General features: G+C 63.0%; 2 protein-coding genes across 11 annotated transcripts in view; both read left to right on the top strand.

Annotated features, from left to right (window-relative positions):
• MTMR14 (myotubularin related protein 14) overlaps positions 1–2,732 on the top strand; it is a 59,799-nt gene extending 57,067 nt beyond the window's left edge. For all 7 annotated transcript variants that reach the window (XM_039547426.1, XM_039547428.1, XM_039547425.1 and 4 more), the window contains one exon: positions 2,373–2,732. In XM_039547426.1, coding sequence (XP_039403360.1) covers positions 2,373–2,553 — 181 coding nt within the window. In that variant the 3' untranslated portion in view covers positions 2,554–2,732. The remainder of the gene's footprint in view (positions 1–2,372) is intronic.
• A 718-nt stretch (positions 2,733–3,450) lies between these two features.
• Positions 3,451–17,403, top strand: part of CPNE9 (copine family member 9) — a 33,747-nt gene continuing 19,794 nt past the window's right edge. For 2 of the 4 annotated variants that reach the window (XM_039482179.1, XM_039482178.1), the window contains exons 1-5: positions 3,451–3,598; positions 12,356–12,396; positions 13,423–13,469; positions 14,892–14,995; positions 17,076–17,115. In XM_039482179.1, coding sequence (XP_039338113.1) covers positions 3,522–3,598; positions 12,356–12,396; positions 13,423–13,469; positions 14,892–14,995; positions 17,076–17,115 — 309 coding nt within the window. In that variant the 5' untranslated portion in view covers positions 3,451–3,521. Of the gene's footprint in view, positions 3,599–12,355; positions 12,397–13,422; positions 13,470–14,875; positions 14,996–17,075; positions 17,116–17,403 lie in introns of those variants that run through there. The other 2 variants (XM_039482183.1, XM_039482184.1) reach the window with 2 other exon arrangements.

Genomic DNA, 17,403 nt, shown 5'->3' with positions numbered 1-17,403 from the left:
GGCTAGACCGGCCATCGGGAATGGTCTGCCTGTGGGTCAAGCGGGGTAATCCAGGGGACTTCTCCAAGCCTGATCTGGGGTTCAGGTCCTTACTTCTCTGCTGAGTAGCAGCCTTTGTTGGTAACAGTTGCAGCTGTCTCCTAGTTCAGGATGCAAACCCGTTTCCATTGTAATTCCCTCTGGGTATGCAGCTTGCACCTAATGGACTGAGCTTTCCCAGGCTTGCTCTCTGCTGACAGGACATTTTCCAAAGAGTCGTTATGCAGAATCTCTTGTAGGCCTCTACCAAAAAGGCTCCAGTTTGGCGTTTTGGCCTGGACATAGTCTTGTCTCATGCACTGCATCCTCTTGCCCCCTTAGCTGGGGTTTAAACGTCCCGTGAAGCTTTAACACCTCCGCAGTATCCGAGCCTACCATCTATACGATGGCAAAACTGGGGGACTGGCTGAAAGCCTGCCTCAGATCTTTGACTGCTCATCAGTGGATGTATGCATGACTTAGTCTGCAGTACTAACAACCATTAGTTGACCTCTCTCTGTTGAAGGAAACCAGGCCACCTTTTTTCCTTCAAAAATAAACAGGGAATCTAAATATGAAGCACTACAGTAAAGCTGTGCAGGTAAGCAGCTGAAAGCTGGGAAGTAAATACATGGCAAGTCCAGATTCACAGCCAAAGATGTGCCCTTGTTTCTATGCTGCATGAAACAGTCTGATTATCTGAACAGTAGGAGATTTTTTTATTTGTCATATAAATATGTAATTCTTTTTTTTAATTTTAACAAGTTGCCTTAATATTCTGAGCCAGGGAGTTCCACAGACTAAAGTATTTCCTCTGTATCTGTTAAATGTGTTACCTCCCCAGCGTGCCCTTCTCCTTGGCTTTTAGGAAAGTAACTAGCGGCCTAGATGGCTGCCTCAGTATCACTTGGTGTTTTTAAGCCTCCCACCAGATCTCCCCTCTTGCTGCTGTTTCCGGACGAATGCTGTTGGCTGTGGATGGTTAACGCTTCCACTCACTAACTGTGCCAAGAGAGAGCCAGCCAGGCGCTAGTGAGATTAAAGGGAAGTCTCTAGGGGAAGGTTTGTGCTCTGCCCTTGGCATGACCTTTGAGGAATGTCTTATTCTCTCTGAGAACCACGCTCTGTGCTTGTTGGTGGAGACACAGCAAGGACTGCTTCAATCCTAAACCCTCCAACAGCTGCCTTTGAACTGTAATCACTCTCATCTAGAATATCATGTTATCTTCTCTCTCCTCCCCTGCCCTGAAGCTGTACCTAGAGCAGCTGGAGAGGAGAGCAGGTCCCAGGGGAACCAGGCCCTGCTCTAGGAGAGTGACGCAGACACAGTCCAGGATTGCAGCGGAACAGATGTGCAAAATCTCTTCACTCTAGTGACTGTGGCTGGAAGCCTTGGGGCTTTCACCCACTCACCAATCCCCCATAATCCAGCCTAGCTTGTCCCGTGCGCAGAGCTGGCTGTATGAGGACGGGGGGTGAAAGGGGCAGAAGAAAGTGGGGAATACCCAAAGCTCCCTAAATGCTATCACTATAATCGTCAGTCCAGAAAAATCCCAATGCACCCAATTGCAACTCCCTACCAAGGAAGTGAAGTGTAGTAGTATCCACTTAAACTGAATGTGGGACCCACTTAGGTTGGAATTTGGCCAGGATCCAGGGTAAAATCTGACCTGTGAACTCAGAAATGAAGTGTACCATTTTCCACACAAACGGTTCCTAAGAGCCTTGCAGATGGGGGGCAGGCGAAGCAAAAAGTGAGGTATTGGCAGGGGACAATGGAGCTGCAGCAAGGCTCTGCCAGATGGCAGGAGCTGCCCACCCAGCTCTTGGCCCATCTGCTGCAAAGCCGACTGCTGAGGCCAGTGTGGACTGAGGGAGACAGCTCATGGTGCTGTCTGCTGGGAGGTCTGGGACTGTTGTAAAACTGAGGGATGTGATGGAGAGAGTTTGGGTCGGGGAGGGAAGCAGAGAGAAGGGCTGGTTCTGCTCCCTTCATAGGGGGGAGAAAGCAGCACCCGCAGCACTGGGGCCCAGGTGCTGGAGAGTTGGGGCTTGGAACCCTGAGCCGAGGCTGGCATGGGGCCAGGACACCAGCCAGGATCCCCTACTCTAGCACCAGCTGCCAGGGACTGGTTAGTAACAGGTTCTACCTGGGAGAACCTTTCTGCTGCCAACTCCCTGGCTTGGGGCCAGCTGGCCTTAGCTGGCAGGAGGTCGCAGCCAGACTCCATGGGGGGCTGTGGTGTTCCTGCCTTGCTAGAGGAAGGGCTGATGTCTACCCCCTGTGGGGTACAGGTGGGGCTAGCTGGCTCCAGCAAAGGCTGCTGCTGACCCCTCCCCCTTCTGTCTTGCAGGCTGGTGCCAGTGGCAGGCCGTGAGTCCCGTCTGGAGGAGGTGCGCTCTGCTTTCCTAGCCACCTACAGCAGCACCATTGGCCTGAAGGCTGTGCCATCCAGCCCCTCCGGAGCCCTTGGGGGCCTGCTGGAGCAGTTTGCACGGGGCGTTGGACTGAGAGGAAGCAGTAGCACCCTCTGAACATGTTGCCCACCTTGGACTGGCTCCTATGTGTGTCCAGCAGCTGAAGGAACCTAAAAGCCATGCGAGTGCCAGAGCTGCCCCTTGCTGGGGCCCGGCCCAGAGCCAGCTGGGGCTCCTCCCCCATGCCAGCCCTGACGAGCTGTGACAGATCTTTTCAGTAAAGGCATCTGCACCACTGCCTTTGCCCTGCCTCTTGTTTCAGGCCACGGCAGCATGGGGGGGGGGGGAATGGCCTTGGGTGCTTCTGTGGGGTCGGAGTGGGGTCGGAGCCAGGTGGCTGCTGGCAGACACTCTTTGCCTGAGTCTGCTTTGGCCACTAGGCTGAGCTCCTGCAGGAGCCTGGCCACAGGGCTGTGTGCCATGGAGCATATGGACACGGGCAGGGCTGCAGATGGGGGGAGCCCTGCCACGCTCTGGCTGGCATGGGGGGGGGCGTCCCATGCAATGCCACTCACAGACCTGGGGCCTGGCTGCCCCTCCATCCTGCCAGCAGCGGTGGGGTTCTGCTCCTACCCCACCGCTTCCCCAAGACCTGGGCCTGCCCCTCCCCTCGTGCCTGGCCCTTTGCCCCCTCCATGGCCCATGGCAGAGCTGCCTGTGCCCCCCTGCCCGGGCCGGGGTGGGGTCCCTGGGGGGCGCCTGGGGCTCAGGTCTCGGCTGGCCCCTCGACGGAGCGGGGCGGAGCGCTGCGGGCTCCCAGGGGCCGGCCGGGCCCAAGTGCCCGGGCTCCGGGGCTCCCAGGGGCCGGTCCCCGCCGGGCCGGGCGGGGCGGGGGCCGCGGCCAGACGCGCTGCGCCGGGCGAGCGGAGCGGACGCAGGCGGGGGGCGGAGGCAGGGCGCCCGCGGGAGGCTCCGGCTCGGCTCGGCGAACGGACCTGCCCGGGGCCGCCGCTTCCCCGCCCATGGAGCCCGCCCCGCGCCTGCCTTAGCGCGGCGCGCCCGGAGCGCAGCAGCCGGCAGCGGGGATGGCGTCTCCGGGAGCCCTGGAGCCGGCGCCCGCCAGCGTCCCGGCCACCAAGCTGGAGCTCACCGTCTCCTGCAGGTGCGGGGCCGCGGGCAGCGCCGGGCGCGGGCGGGAGCCTCCGGCAGCCGGGCAGAGCCAGACCTTCCCTCCCCGGCACTGCGCGGGGCCGTCGGGCGAGGGGGCGCGGGGCGCCACGGGCAGCTTGGGGAGCCTGAGCGTGCAACGCCTGGCCACCGTGTGCGTGTGAGCGTGCAACGCCTGGCCACCGTGTGGGTGTGGGAGAGCGTGTGAGCGTGCAACGCCTGGCCACCGTGTGGGTGTGGGAGAGCGTGTGAGCGTGCAACGCCTGGCCACCGTGTGGGTGTGGGAGAGCGTGTGAGCGTGCAACGCCTGGCCACCGTGTGGGTGTGGGAGAGCGTGTGAGCGTGCAACGCCTGGCCACCGTGTGGGGGTGGGAGACCGTGTGAGCGTGCAACGCCTGGCCATCGTGTGGGTGTGGGAGAGTGTGTGAGCGTGCAACGCCTGGCCACTGTGTGGGTGTGGGAGAGCGTGTGAGCGTGCAACGCCTGGCCACCGTGTGGGTGTGGGAGAGCGTGTGAGCGTGCAACGCCTGGCCACCGTGTGCGTGTGGGAGAGCGTGTGAGCGTGCAACGCCTGGCCACCGTGTGGGTGTGGGAGAGCGTGTGAGCGTGCAACGCCTGGCCACCGTGTGGGTGTGGGAGAGCGTGTGAGCGTGCAACGCCTGGCCACCGTGTGCGTGTGGGAGAGCGTGTGAGCGTGCAACGCCTGGCCACCGTGTGGGTGTGGGAGAGCGTGTGAGCGTGCAACGCCTGGCCACCGTGTGGGTGTGGGAGAGCGTGTAAGCCTGCAACGCCTGGCCACCGTGTGGGTGTGGGAGAGCGTGTGAGCGTGCAACGCCTGGCCATCGTGTGCGTGTGGGAGACCGTGTTAGCGTGCAACGCCTGGCCATCGTGTGCGTGTGGGAGAGCGTGTGAGCGTGCAACGCCTGGCCATCGTGTGCGTGTGAGCGTGCAACGCCTGGCCACCGTGTGGGTGTCAGAGACCGTGTGAGCGTGCAACGCCTGGCCATCGTGTGGGTGTGGGAGAGCGTGTGAGCGTGCAACGCCTGGCCACCGTGTGGGTGTGGGAGAGCGTGTGAGCGTGCAACGCCTGGCCATCGTGTGCGTGTGGGACAGTGTATGAGCGTGCAATGCCTGGCCATCGTGTGCGTGTGGGAGAGCGTGTGAGCGTGCAACGCCTGGCCATCGTGTGGGTGTGGGAGAGCGTGTGAGCGTGCAACGCCTGGCCATCGTGTGCGTGTGAGCGTGCAACGCCTGGCCATCGTGTGGGTGTGGGAGAGCGTGTGAGCGTGCAACGCCTGGCCATCGTGTGCGTGTGGGAGAGTGTGTGAGCGTGCAATGCCTGGCCATCATGCATGTGGGACAGCGTGTGAGCGTGCAATGCCTGGCCATCATGCATGTGGGACAGTGTGTGAGCGTGCAATGCCTGGCCATCATGCATGTGGGACAGTGTGTGAGCGTGCAATGCCTGGCCATCGTGTGCATGTGGGAGAGCGTGTGAGGGTGCGACGCCTGGCTATCGTGTATGTGGGAGAGCGTGTGAGCGTGCAACGCCTGGCCATCGTGTGCGTGTGGGACAGTGTATGAGCGTGCAATGCCTGGCCATCGTGTGGGTGTGGGAGAGCGTGTGAGCGTGCAACGCCTGGCCATCGTGTGCGTGTGGGAGAGCATGTGAGCGTGCAATGCCTGGCCATCATGCATGTGGGACAGCGTGTGAGCGTGCAATGCCTGGCCATCATACATGTGGGACAGTGTGTGAGCGTGCAACACTTGGCCATCGTGTGCATGTGGGAGAGTGTGTGAGGGTCCGACGCCTGGCTATCGTGTATGTGGGACAGCGTGTGAGCCTGCAACGCCTGGCCATCGTGTGCATGTGGGACAGCATGTGTGCGTGCAACACATGTTCATCATGGGGGGGACAGCTTGTGAGTGTGCATCACCTGGCCAATGTGTGTGAGGGAGACAGCATGTGAGCATGCAATGCATGTCCATCATCTGTGTGTGGGGGGCAGCATGTGAGTGTGCAACACATGGCTATTGTGTGTTTGTGGGCGTGCAATGCATGTCCACCATGTATGTGAGGGACAGTGTGTGAGCGTGCAACACATGGCCATTGTGTATATGTGGAATAGTGTGTGAGCGTGCAACACGTCCATCATGTATGTGTGGGAAAGTGTGTGAGAGTGCAATGCATGTCCATTGTGTGTATGTGGGACAGCGTGTGAGCGTGCAACGCATGGCCATTGTGTGTACGTGGGACAGCATGTCAGTGTGGAACACATGCCCATCGTGGGGGGGGCAGCATGTGAGCGTGCAATGCATATCCATTGTGTGTGGCGGACAGAGTGTGAGCGTGCAATGCATGCCCATCATGTGGGGGGGCAGCGTGTGAATGTGCAACGCATGCCCATCGTGTGTGTGGGAAACGGTGTATGAGCATGCAACACATGTCCATCATGTGTTTGTGTGCAATAGAATGACAGCGTGCAATGCATGCCTATCGTGTGTGTTTGACAACATGTAAGCGTGCAACACATGCCCACTGTTTATGTGTTGGGGCAGCCTATGAGCATGCAATGCATGTCCATCGTGTGTTCGTGTGCAACAGCATGCAAGCATGCAATGAATTCCCCTTGTGTGAGCATGCATGTGACTGTGAGCATGCAATGCATGCCCACCGTGTGTGTGTGTCGGACAACGTGTAAATGTGCAATGCATTCCTGTTTGTGTGCAACAGCATGTGAGCAACGTATGCCCATTGTGTGTGTGCATGGGAGAAGATGTGAGCTTGCAATGCATGTCCAGCATGTGTGTGCATGCAATGGCCTGTCAGCATGTAACACATGCCCACCGTGCATGTGCATGCAACCATGTGAGCATACAACACATGCCCATTGTGTGTGCACATGCAACAGCACGAGCGTGCAAAGCATGTCCATCATGTGTGCCTGTGTGACAGCATGTGAGCGTGAAAGGACATCCATCACGTATGTGTGTGTGCCAGCTGTGCGTGCATGTGAGCACGCATGCATGTCTACCATGTGTGCGTAGAGTGGGTGTACATGAGCGTGTGTGCCTGCTGTGTGTGCATGGATAGTGTGTTTGACGCATGTGCAGCCTGCGCACGCAGCAAACTTGCTCTTCGGTGATTATTTCCTCTTAACCCCTAAATGTAAATGCAGTTTTCGTTCTGTTTGCTGGTGAGAGCGACACCCGCCAGCCCTCACCCCCGCTCAGTGAGACTTCGTCGGCATGACCACGGTGCAAGGGCCATGTAAGAGTCTGGTCCCGCTCGGGGGAGAGCATGGCCTGCCCGGGGGAGAGCATGGCCTGCCCAGGATAGAGCTGGTCCACACCCAGTGCACCCCCTCCCCCGTCGCTCGCTCTCACCCAGCGCCCCTTCCCCAGCAGGCACTCACTTCCCCCCAGCTCTGTATGGCCTGGCTGTTAACCTCAGGCCCAGGCAAAGACAACAGCTGAGGTTTTCCCAGTGGCTCCCTAGCGTGCAGCTTGGGATTCCCACCCAGCTGGTCTGGGGCAGGGAGCCCCAGAGGTCCCGGGTGGGCCGCAGTTCCTAGGCGCACGTGGGGTGGTACCAGGGGCAGCAAAGGCAGCCAGACGGGCATCGGGAAGCCCTGGCCATGCTGGAGGATTGCGCCCAGCAGTGCAGCCGGCAGCTCGCTGGGCACCAGCCAACGCAGGTGCAGCACCGCCCAAATGTCAGGTGGACACGTCTGCACAGGCTGGAGGCCCGTTGACTGTTCTGCCCTGGGGCCTGGGCCCCGGAGCTGCTCTGCTGCCGCCTGGGAATGAGCCGGGGGGAAGGTACCGGTACGTGCGGAGGAGCGGGCGGGGTCCCTGCCTGCGCATGGCTCCATGGGCAGCGTTTGCTCACGTTCTCACCACGTCTCTCTGGTTCTGACCCCAGCCCAGGGCTGTCTGGCTCCCTCGTCCAAGCAGAGGCAGAGGAGGCTGGAGGGCAGGGGACAAGGGGCAGAGCCATCAGGTGTCCTGGGGAACACCCCTGCTCTGTGCAGCAGCCAGACGCCTGAGCTCGTCACTGGTTTTCAGTTGGGTCTGGCAGCACCGTGTGCTCACGAGGGTTTTGGTGAGGCAGAGCCAGGGTATGAGGGGGCTGTGAAGCTCCTCGCCAGGGGAGCCTGAGGGGTTACTGGGCCCATGTGCACCCCTGGGAGCCCAGCCTGACTGGTGCAAAGGGAAGCCCCAAAGCAGCTAAGTGAACTGAACAATTGCGACCCCTCGAGGCTCTGGTTAAAATAGGCCTGCAGGGGCACTGTTGCCTGGCTGCTGCAGCCTTTGGTGCATGGCCCAGGAGAAGTGCCTCAGCCAGCTGGGAAAGCAGCCAGGGCTGTGACTGGCTCCGAGCAGATGGAGACCCGTACCCCCTTCCTGCAGGAGCAGGGACTAACTGTCTGATCTCGAAGGGCAGCGAGGAAGCTCTCGCCCCAGGAGGCGGGGGGCATGGGCTGGATCAGCAGGGATGGATCGCTCACATCGCCCTGTGCTTTGGGGGGGCGAGATGCGGAAATGGCATCCTCTCCCCAAGGAGGCGTGTCTGCCCTTTACAGCTGTTCGGAATTCAGCAGTTGTTGCCTCTGATCAGCCAGGGAAGCTCTCTGGATCAAGAGAGCTGAGCTCCGCACGTAGACAGAGCACGAGGCTCGGGCGCCCGAGCGTCTCAGCTTTCCCCAGGCCTCCCCACATCACCTCCCTAAGGAAACGGACCTGCTGGGCCTGGCCCCTGCTTCCAAAGGCTTTGGGCCCTTTCCTCTCTGCATGGCCATACAGGGGCTGGGACAGTTTGTGCAGTGGGGGGCTGAGAGCCAGTGAACCTGGGTATGATGGAAACCAAGCTAGGGGGTTCAGCAGCCCCCCTAGTTCTAGGCCATAGCTTGGAGCCTGCTCTCAGATGTCCTCTCTTTCACTGCCATGGGGATGGGCATGTCAGACCTATAGGGATTGAGGATGGGGCGCGGGAGGGAGGCCAGGTAACAATCCTTGGAGCGGTCGCTTCTGTGTCTCCTTCCTTATGGCCCCCTGTGCAGGGTGCGACCTGAGCTCGTCTGCTTGGTCCCTCTTTGCCCCTGGCCACCTGCCTCTGACAGACCCAGCTGCTCACAGCAAATCCAGGTGACCTGTGCAGAACTCCCCTTTCCCTCATCTGCCCATCCATCCTCAGACGGAGCCGGGATGTGCCGGGGGGGCGGGGTCTGTTGCAAATAAATATGAAGGAACAGTGAGAATTTTGGAAGCGTTGCAGGGAGGGGGCAGGGAGGGACCCTTGGTGTTTTGCAGCCCCCAGGCCCACACGGGCTGGCAGCTGGTCTGAGGGACTCTAGTGAGCTGGGACCCAGGCCCGAAGGGCTCCTTCTCCAGCTGAACCATTTTCCCTTGTGTGGCTCTGCCCAGCAGAGTGTTAAACACCCTTGGGCCCTGCTCCCAGCACAGGTGGGGAAGAGTGGAGGGACCCCTCTGTTCTGGCTGAGTTTCTGAGTAGTCCCAGCTGGGTAGGGGGCTCAGGCCCCTGGGACCCTGGCCCAGAACCAGGCAGGGCAGAACCCTGCTCTGAATGTGCCACCATCCCTGGTGAGAGCAGGCGTCATGGGGCACAGGAAAGAGCTCGGGGGATTTAATAGCAGCCTTTGGTGCTTTTCAGTGTCAAACTCTACACAGTCAGGAATGATCAAAGTGCTGCGGCTGCTGCTATTTCGGGGCGGGGGGCAGCCCCGGGACCCGCTCGCTCAGTCAGGCTATTCAGACCTTGCTAAGTGTCTCTTTTCTTCTCACTTTGCCCCCGCCCATCTCTCCATTACCGATGCTCCTGTGCCTGGGTGCAATAGCCACTCAGCCACCACCGAGTGCGCTAGTAAATGGGTTCCCTGTCATGTTCAATCACCGTCTGGGCCAGAGACGCCGCTTCTTCCTCACCCTGTTCAGCTCGCGGACCCTACCTCCCCCCCAGTGCATGCTCTGCAGTGCCCTGCCAGTGCAGCCCCCTCCCTGCACTGCTCTGCTGCTCTTCAAGCACCTGCTTCCCAGCACCAGCTCTCAGCCCTGCGGGTCAGCCCCGGGCTCACCTGCACATCCCTGGCGAGCCCCACAAGAAACAGGGCCCTGAGGCTGGCCAGTGATGGTGCCCTCAGCTGGTGACTGGCCACAGAAACCTGTTTCCCAGGAGTGCTGCACCCTGTCGCTCAGCTGGGCCTGGTGCTAGTCCCTGTAGCCCTGCGATCCTCCCTTTCCTCCTCTTGCACTCCCTGGTTGTGTGTTGGGAGCTCTTCAGGGCAGGGACCTTCACTGTGTGTGAGCAGCACCCAGCAACGGGGCCCAGACCCCGGCCTGCAGACGCAAGGCCTCTCCCTGCTCTGCGCCCTCTGCCTTGGCATCCCCCAGGGCTCCCGGGTGTAGGGTGACCATACGTCCAGCTTTGGCCAGGACAGTCACTATTTTAAGCCCTGTCCCGGCTGTCCCGACTTCTTTGGCAAACGTGGGCATTCGTCCCGTTTGTTCTTTCCGACTAGATCAGTTGGCAAAGAGCAAACGGGACAAATGTCCACTTTTGTCCAAAATGTGGAGTGCAGAGAAACGTGGGGGGGCTGAGCAGCGACCCCAGCGCAGTCAGGGGCAGGCAGGGCTCGAGCGAGCAGCGACCCCAGCCTCGCGTGAGGAGGAGGGATCGGGCAAGTGGGGAGGGCCAGCCCTGTGGGGCAGAGGGGGGTCTCAGGCCAGTGTCCTGTTTCCCCTTATGGAGCGTCCCAGGCACAGCACACATGGGGGCTGTTTCCGCTCAGCTGGTTGCGTCTGTTAACCAGGTAGAGTCCCCAATCCCCAGCCAGAGTCAGCACAGCCCGCAGGACCCCTGGCCTGGCTGGAGAGTACAACCCTCAGCAGCAGCTCAGAGCCAGGCCGGAACAGCTGCCTGTGTCCTGCGAGCTGCGTCTGGCTGAGTCGTGCTGCCAGCAGGGTCTTCGCAACGGGCTCTTTGCCACCAGGCGATGAAATCAAACCGCTCCAGCCCCACAGTCACCAGCACCTGCCCCCCGCACACAGGTGGGTTCCTAGACTCCTCCCCTCCCTGCGGACTCTGGCCTCGGGGCTGCGGCCCAGGGGCTGGCACCCGCCCGCACTGAAGCTCTGATGCCTTATTTTTATGTTGAAGGCATTAAAAAGGGAGTGCAAAGGGACTTGTTCTTTGGCCGTGCCAGGTAACACGGGTCCCTTGCAGCTGTGCAGCTGCCTGGCGTGTGCTGGCTGGGAAAGAATGAAACCCTGGGGCTGGGGAAGCCGGGAGCTGCGCCCCGTGCTGGGAGCTTCCCCCCAATCCAGCAGCCTGCCCTGCCCCTCAGCCAGCGCCCTGCCCCGCCCCACAGTGCCACGTGCTGGGAGTTCCCCCCCATCCAGTACCCAGCCCTGCCCCCACAGCCAGCGCCCTGCCCTGCCCCCCACAGCACCCCCCTCTGGGAGCCCCCACAGCCAGCATCCTGCCCTGCCCCACAGCATCCCTTGCTGGGAGCTCCCCACCCCATCCAGCAGCCTGCCCCGCCCCCACAGCCAGTGCCCCTCTGGCAGCTCCCCCCAATCCAGTACCCTGCCCTGCCCCTCAGCCAGCGCCCTGCCCTGCCTGCACAGCGCCCCCTGCTGGGAGCTCCCCCACAGCCAGCGCCCCACCCCCTCAGCCAGCGCCCTGCCCCGCCCCACAGCGCCCCCTGCTGGGGGCTCCCCCACAGCCAGCGCCCCACCCCCACAGCGCCCCCTGCCGGGAGCTCCCCCCACATCCAGCATCCTGCCCTGCCCCCACAGCCAGTGCCCCACTGGGAGCTCCCCCCAGTCCAGTACCCTGCCCTGCCCCCACAGCCAGCGCCCTGCCCCGCCCCCACAGCGCCCTCTGCTGGGATTGCATCATGCCCACAGCCATCTTGGTTTCTTGCCGTGGTTTATAAAGTGTGGGTTATTCTGTTTGTTTAAAAGTGCTGCCTGTGATGGTGGCGACTGACAGGGAGCCGAGGGCTGGGCTCCCCTCGCCTGTGCACACCTTGGGCCTCTGGTTAAAGGGGAGCAGCCGCGTTTCCTCCACACTGCACAGAGCAGAGGTTTCACCCAGAGGCCCCAAGGGCAGAGACAGGACCCCGGGGCTAGTACAGGGCTGGGGCTGTAGGGTCAGGGCACCCCCAGCTAGTCACCATTCCCCAGCTGCCTGTGGCTTTGCCTGCCCTGCTGAGTCCCCACAGCACCCCGGGGTGCTCCAGCCCCTCGCCAGGCTGGACTCTCCCGTGGATCTGCCCAGGAGGTCAGGGGCTGCAGGGAGCAGCTGTTAACAGAAGTATTAATTTTAGTTACTGTTTGTGCCACTGCCAAGCTGCCATGGCAACAAGGAGAGGTTCTACTGAGGGCTAGGCAGGCCCCTCTGAGTTTTGGGGGAGGGGTGGGGCCCCCACCACAAACAGCCACTGACCTCCTCTCCCAGCTCCCAACACCCTCCTGCCCAGCCTGGGGACCCTGCGTCTGAGCTCCGGGGGTGCAGATTCCACTGACGTGTCCTGTTCTCGCAGATCGGTTTAATGTGGATGGACTCCAGTGGCCTGGGCTGGGAGCGGGGAGGGCGGCTGGGCTGGGGCCCAACGCTTGGGGGCTGGAGCGCCTGCTGGAGCCAGGTTCGTAGACCCCAGCTCCCCCACTTCTCCCGTTGCTGGACAAGTCTCCAGCCTGGCTCACGTCCGTCTGTCTGTCTCCCCAGGAACTTGCTGGACCTGGACACCTTCTCCAAGTCTGACCCTGGTACGTGTGGGGAGTGGAACTGGCTGGGGGACCTGCTTCAGGGCGTAGCCTCTGGCCGGGCAGGCGGGGGCAGCAAGGCCTATGCAGCCGGCTCCTGCAGGCTGTGCCTGGCACTGAGCGGTGGGAGGGGTGTGTGATTGCACCAAGCTGCACAGCCTGGGCAGAGACAAACCTGTCTGGGGCAGGGGAGCGGGGGTGCTGCACGGGCCGGCTTGGCGCAGTCAGTGAGACGAGCACTAGAGCCTTGTGGCAGAAGGAGACAGGCTGGTGTGCACAGTGTGTGTGTGCAGTGCAGTGTGTAGTGTATGCTTGGTGGGGTCGTGCACAGTGTGTGTGAAGGGGTGCATGAGGGCATGCATGAAGCGCGTATGCCTGGTGTGGCACACAAGGGACGTGCACAGTGTGTGCAGGGGCACGGGGAAAGTGCAGTGTTGGGATGAGCAAGGTTAATGTATATATGCAATGTGGTGCACAAGGTATGCCCGTGTGAACGCATGTAGTGTGATGTGCAAGGTATGTGCGTGCAGTGGGTTGGTGTCCATGAGGTGTGCATGTGCAAAGTATGACCATGTGGGGTAGCCGAGTGCACATGCAGTGTGTGCACAGAGGGGTGGGTTGTGCAGTGTATATGTGCAGTGACGTGCGTGAGTAGTCACTGTGATGTGCAAAGCATGCATGCACAGTGGCGGGGGAAGGAGGAGTGCATGCACAGGGTGCACCTGCATGAGGTGGGGAGAGTGTGCATGAAGTGTGTGCACAGTGGGGAAGTGTGTGTGAGACCTGCAGTGGGATGGGAAGTGGGGGGGTGCAGTGTGTGAGATGCAGTGGGATGGGGGGTGCGGTGTGTGAGATGCAGTGGGATGGGGTGTGGGGGGGTGCAGTGTGTGAGATGCAGTGGGAAGGGGTGTGTCGGGTGCAGTGTGAGATGCAGTGGGAAGGGGTGTGTCGGGTGCAGTGTGAGATGCAGTGGGAAGGGGTGTGTCGGGTGCAGAGGCAGTCATTAACCCTGCGCTCTCCTCTCTGCAGTAGTGGTTCTGTTCGTCCAGGGGAGTGGCAGCAAGGAGTGGAGGGAGGTGAGTGCCGAGCGTCAGCGCAGCGGGGCCCGTCCCAGTGCCCAGAGCAGGCACCCGGCCGGCTGCCCACACCCTGCCCCCACTGACACAGGCTCCTTACAGGGTGCTCGGGAGACCCACTTGCCACCCCAGCTCCAGCTGCCAATGCACCCATCTAGCCCTGTGCCCCCCACCCCCAAACAAGCCAGTGGGCTCATCTGCCACGGCTGAGTCTTTGTCAAGGAGAGAGCAAAGCTGAGCAGTCCAGGGCGAGACTTAGCCACCTGACACTGTCTCCTCCCGCTCCCCTGGAGCCCGGCCCCATGCTCCAGAGCCCGGCCCCGCGCCCAGCGCCTCCCAGAGCCCGGCCCCACGCCCAGCGCCTCCCAGAGCCCGGCCCCGCGCCCAGCGCCTCCCAGAGCCCGGCCCCGCGCCCAGCGCCTCCCAGAGCCCGGCCCCGCGCCCAGCGCCTCCCAGAGCCCGGCTCTACACTCCCAGCGCCTCCCAGAGCCCGGCCCCGCGCCCAGCGCCTCCCTGAGCCCGGCTCTGCACTCCCAGCAGCTCTGAGTCATTTTCAGAGGGTTCCTTGTCTAACTCCTTCATACCCATGGGCCTGGCTGCTCCTGGGCCCAGCAGCCAGGTTCGCTGGCGGCTGAGCAGGGCCCCGACTCCCTGTTCACCCGGAGGGTGCTGCATGGGCAGCAGAGTGGGCAGCTCGCAGTGCAATGAGCAGCCTTCCGCAGCACCACTGCCCGTCTCGCAGCCTCAGTTTGCTTCAGGCTAGGGTGAGTTCTCAGCTTTGCGTCTTTGCATGGCGTCTCCTGGGGCACTGCCAGCAGCGTGTCTGCTTCCCCTGCGTCACGCTGCTGCTGCCTGCCTCCCCCGCGCCAGCACCATGCCCCCTGCTGCTTCGGGCTCCTGCCCTGGGCTCAGCTCACGGGGGGATGCTGAGGGGCTGCTGCTGCTCCCTGAGCCGGGGCTGAGACCTGCAGGCCTGGGGATTTCCAGATCCGTCCCCCCGGCCCAGCAGAGATCAGCCGGAGCTGGGGCCTCGGGACTGGGCTGCCCAGGGCCTGGGATAGATTCTTTCTGGGGGCTGCACCTGCTCCGCTAGCCAGGCAGCTCCAGGCACCAGCTCCAGTGCGGCCCCTGGCCCAGCTGGGGGCTCCACAGCGCCCCCTTGCTGAGGGGCTGGGCCTGCCCCACTCTGATCCCTGCGGGGGCTCCCGGCCAGGGCCGCCTAATCCCCTGCTCTGCTAAACGGGCCCATATGGCCTCCTGCTCCCACGCTAATGATCTGGCTCTGCCGTTGGCCTTAATCCCAGGAAATCTGGATTACAGGCCTGGGAGGCAGCCCCTCACCTACGTGCTGGGACACAGGGGCCCTGCCGCAGCCACGTGGCCCCAGGTGAGCGCTGTCCCCTCACCCTCTTCTCCCCTCAGTTTGGACGCACCGAAGTGATTGACAACACCCTGAACCCCGACTTCGTCCGCAAGTTCGTCCTTGATTATTTCTTTGAGGAGAAGCAGAACCTGCGCTTTGATGTGTGAGTGAAACCTGATCCCTTCCCCCACCAGATCCCCTCCCCCGCCTCAGCTCCCCGCCCAGTTCCCTCCCCGTCCCTCTCCCCCACCCTGCCTTCGCTCTGCTCACCCCCTGCTTTCCCACTGGGCCATAGTTGGAGACCAGGGTATTTGTGGCATGGCTGCCAACTGGGCCAAAGTGGAGCCCTTCCTGGGAGAGCTGGAGGCTGGTTGCAAAGCTCTGGGGCGGATGTGGTGTGACGGGATGTGACCCGGCAGGGCAGTTGCAGTGTGCTGAGACATGGCGGGTGGCTGCGGGCGGCCAGCGTGACAGAGCAGCTGTGGAGGGACGTCTGTGGCAGCTGCAGCACAACAGGGCGGCGGCTGCAGCGTGGCAGGGTGGCTGCAGGTTGGTGTGACAGAGCAGGTGTCGCATAACAAGGTGCCTGTGACGGTTGCAGCGTTATGGGCTGGTTGCAGGGTGGCGTGACGGAGAGGCTGCGGGATGGTGGCTGTGGGGTGGCTGCAGGGTGGCTGCGGGGCGGCCGTGGTGGCTGCGGGATGGCAGGGTGGCAGTGGCGGCTGCAGGGTGGCGTGATGGAGCGGCAGTGGGGTGGCTGTGGGGCTGCTGTGGTGGCTGCAGGGTGGCTGCGGGGCGGCCGTGGTGGCTGCAGAGTGGTGTGATGGAGCGGCTGCAGGGTGGCCCTGGCGGCTGCGGGGTGGCCCTGGCGGCTGCGGGGTGGCTGCAGGGTGGCCCTGGCGGCTGCGGGGTGGTGGCTGTGGGGCGGCTGCAGGGTGGCGTGATGGTGTGGCTGCAGGGTGGCCATGGTGGCCACGGGGTGGCTGCGGGGTGGCCCTGGTGGCTGCAGGGTGCCTGTGGGGCAGCCGTGGTGGCTGCGGGGTGGTGGCCGTGGTGGCTGCGGGGCGGCTGCAGGGTGGCGTGATGGTGCAGCTGCAGGGCGGCTGCGGGGTGGCCATGGTGGCTGTGGGGTGGCTGTGGTGGCTGCAGGGTGGCTGTGGGGCAGCCGTGGTGGCTGCAGGGTGGCCATGGTGGCTGCGGGGTGGCTGCAGGGTGGCGTGATGGAGCGGCTGCAGGGTGGCTGTGGGGCAGCCGTGGTGGCTGCAGGGTGGCCATGGTGGCTGCGGGGTGGCTGCAGGGTGGCGTGATGGAGCAGCTGTGGGGTGGCTGCAGGGTGGCGTGATGGAGCGGCTGCAGGGTGGCTGCGGGGTGGCTGTGGGATGGCAGGGTGGCTGTGGCGGCTGCAGGGTGGCGTGATGGAGCGGCAGTGGGGTGGCTGTGGGGCTGCTGTGGTGGCTGCAGGGTGGCTGCAGGGTGGTGTGATGGAGCAGCTGCGGGGTGGCCCTGGTGGCTGCGGGGTGGCTGTGGGGCAGCCGTGGTGGCTGCAGGGTGGCTGCGTGGTGGCTGCAGGGTGGCGTGATGGAGCGGCTGCGGGGTGGCCGGGGTGGCTGCGGGGCGGCTGCAGCAAGGCAGGACGATTACAAGGCTCCTCATGCTGCTCTCAGGGTTCCTGACTCCGCCATAGACAGAACAGAAGCTCTTCGGGGCAGTGTGTAACATGGGCCCAGCCTGAGGTCGTCATGACCCTGGAATGCAGGGCAGGACCCAGTGTGCGAACACCCAGCAGCGCCTGGGGTGGGCGAGAACATGAGATGTGGGGGGCTGGGGAACAGCTGTGCCTGGTGCCAGGGGCCTGTCTGGGCCCGTCTCTGGCTGTGCAGGGCCCAGCACAGCTCGTGAACTCCTGGAGGGCCCAGCTCCCAGTGGCCGGAGGACACAGCAGGTGCTGGTGCTTTGAAGCGGTGCCCCCCCAGCCGCTGCCCACAACAAGGAGTCCAGGAGCCCCACAGGCCTCTCCGGGCATTGCGGGGCATCGGGGCGGCCACCGGGCACCAGCCTCCATCACCTGCTGGGCTTGGGTGTGCTCAGCGCCCTGCCTGTGGGGCCCCGTAGCCCCCGTCTTGTCCCAGCGCTGCCCCGGACGGAGCTCGTTCCTGGGGGGGCTCTGACTGGGGCAGCCCCGGGGTGGGGGGGTCCTGCACCCATTGCAAGGCGCTCACGGCTCTTCCTCTCTTCCCCACCAGCTACAACGTGGATTCCAAGAGCTGCAACATCTCTAAACACGTGAGTGTGGATCCGGCCCCTCCCCCAGCTCTGCCCCCTTGGACTGAGCCCCCCCGCTCAGCCCCCGGCTCTGCCCCGGACCCACCCCAGCTCTGCCCCCTTGCACTGAGCCCCCGACCCACCCCGGCTCTCCCCCCACCCACCCCAGCTCTGCCCCCTTGACTGAGCCCCCGCTCAGCCCCAGCTCTGCCCCCCACCCACCCCAGCTCTGCCCCTTGCACTGAGCCCCCACTCAGCCCCGGCTCTGCCCCCACCCCCCAGCTCTGCCCCCTGGACTGAGCCCCACTC

Source organism: Mauremys reevesii, linkage group 7, assembly GCF_016161935.1.
Source record: "Mauremys reevesii isolate NIE-2019 linkage group 7, ASM1616193v1, whole genome shotgun sequence".
Classification (NCBI taxonomy): domain Eukaryota; kingdom Metazoa; phylum Chordata; order Testudines; family Geoemydidae; genus Mauremys; species Mauremys reevesii.
Note: the sequence above shows the minus strand (reverse complement) of the source record. Positions and strands in the feature narration are given on the sequence as shown.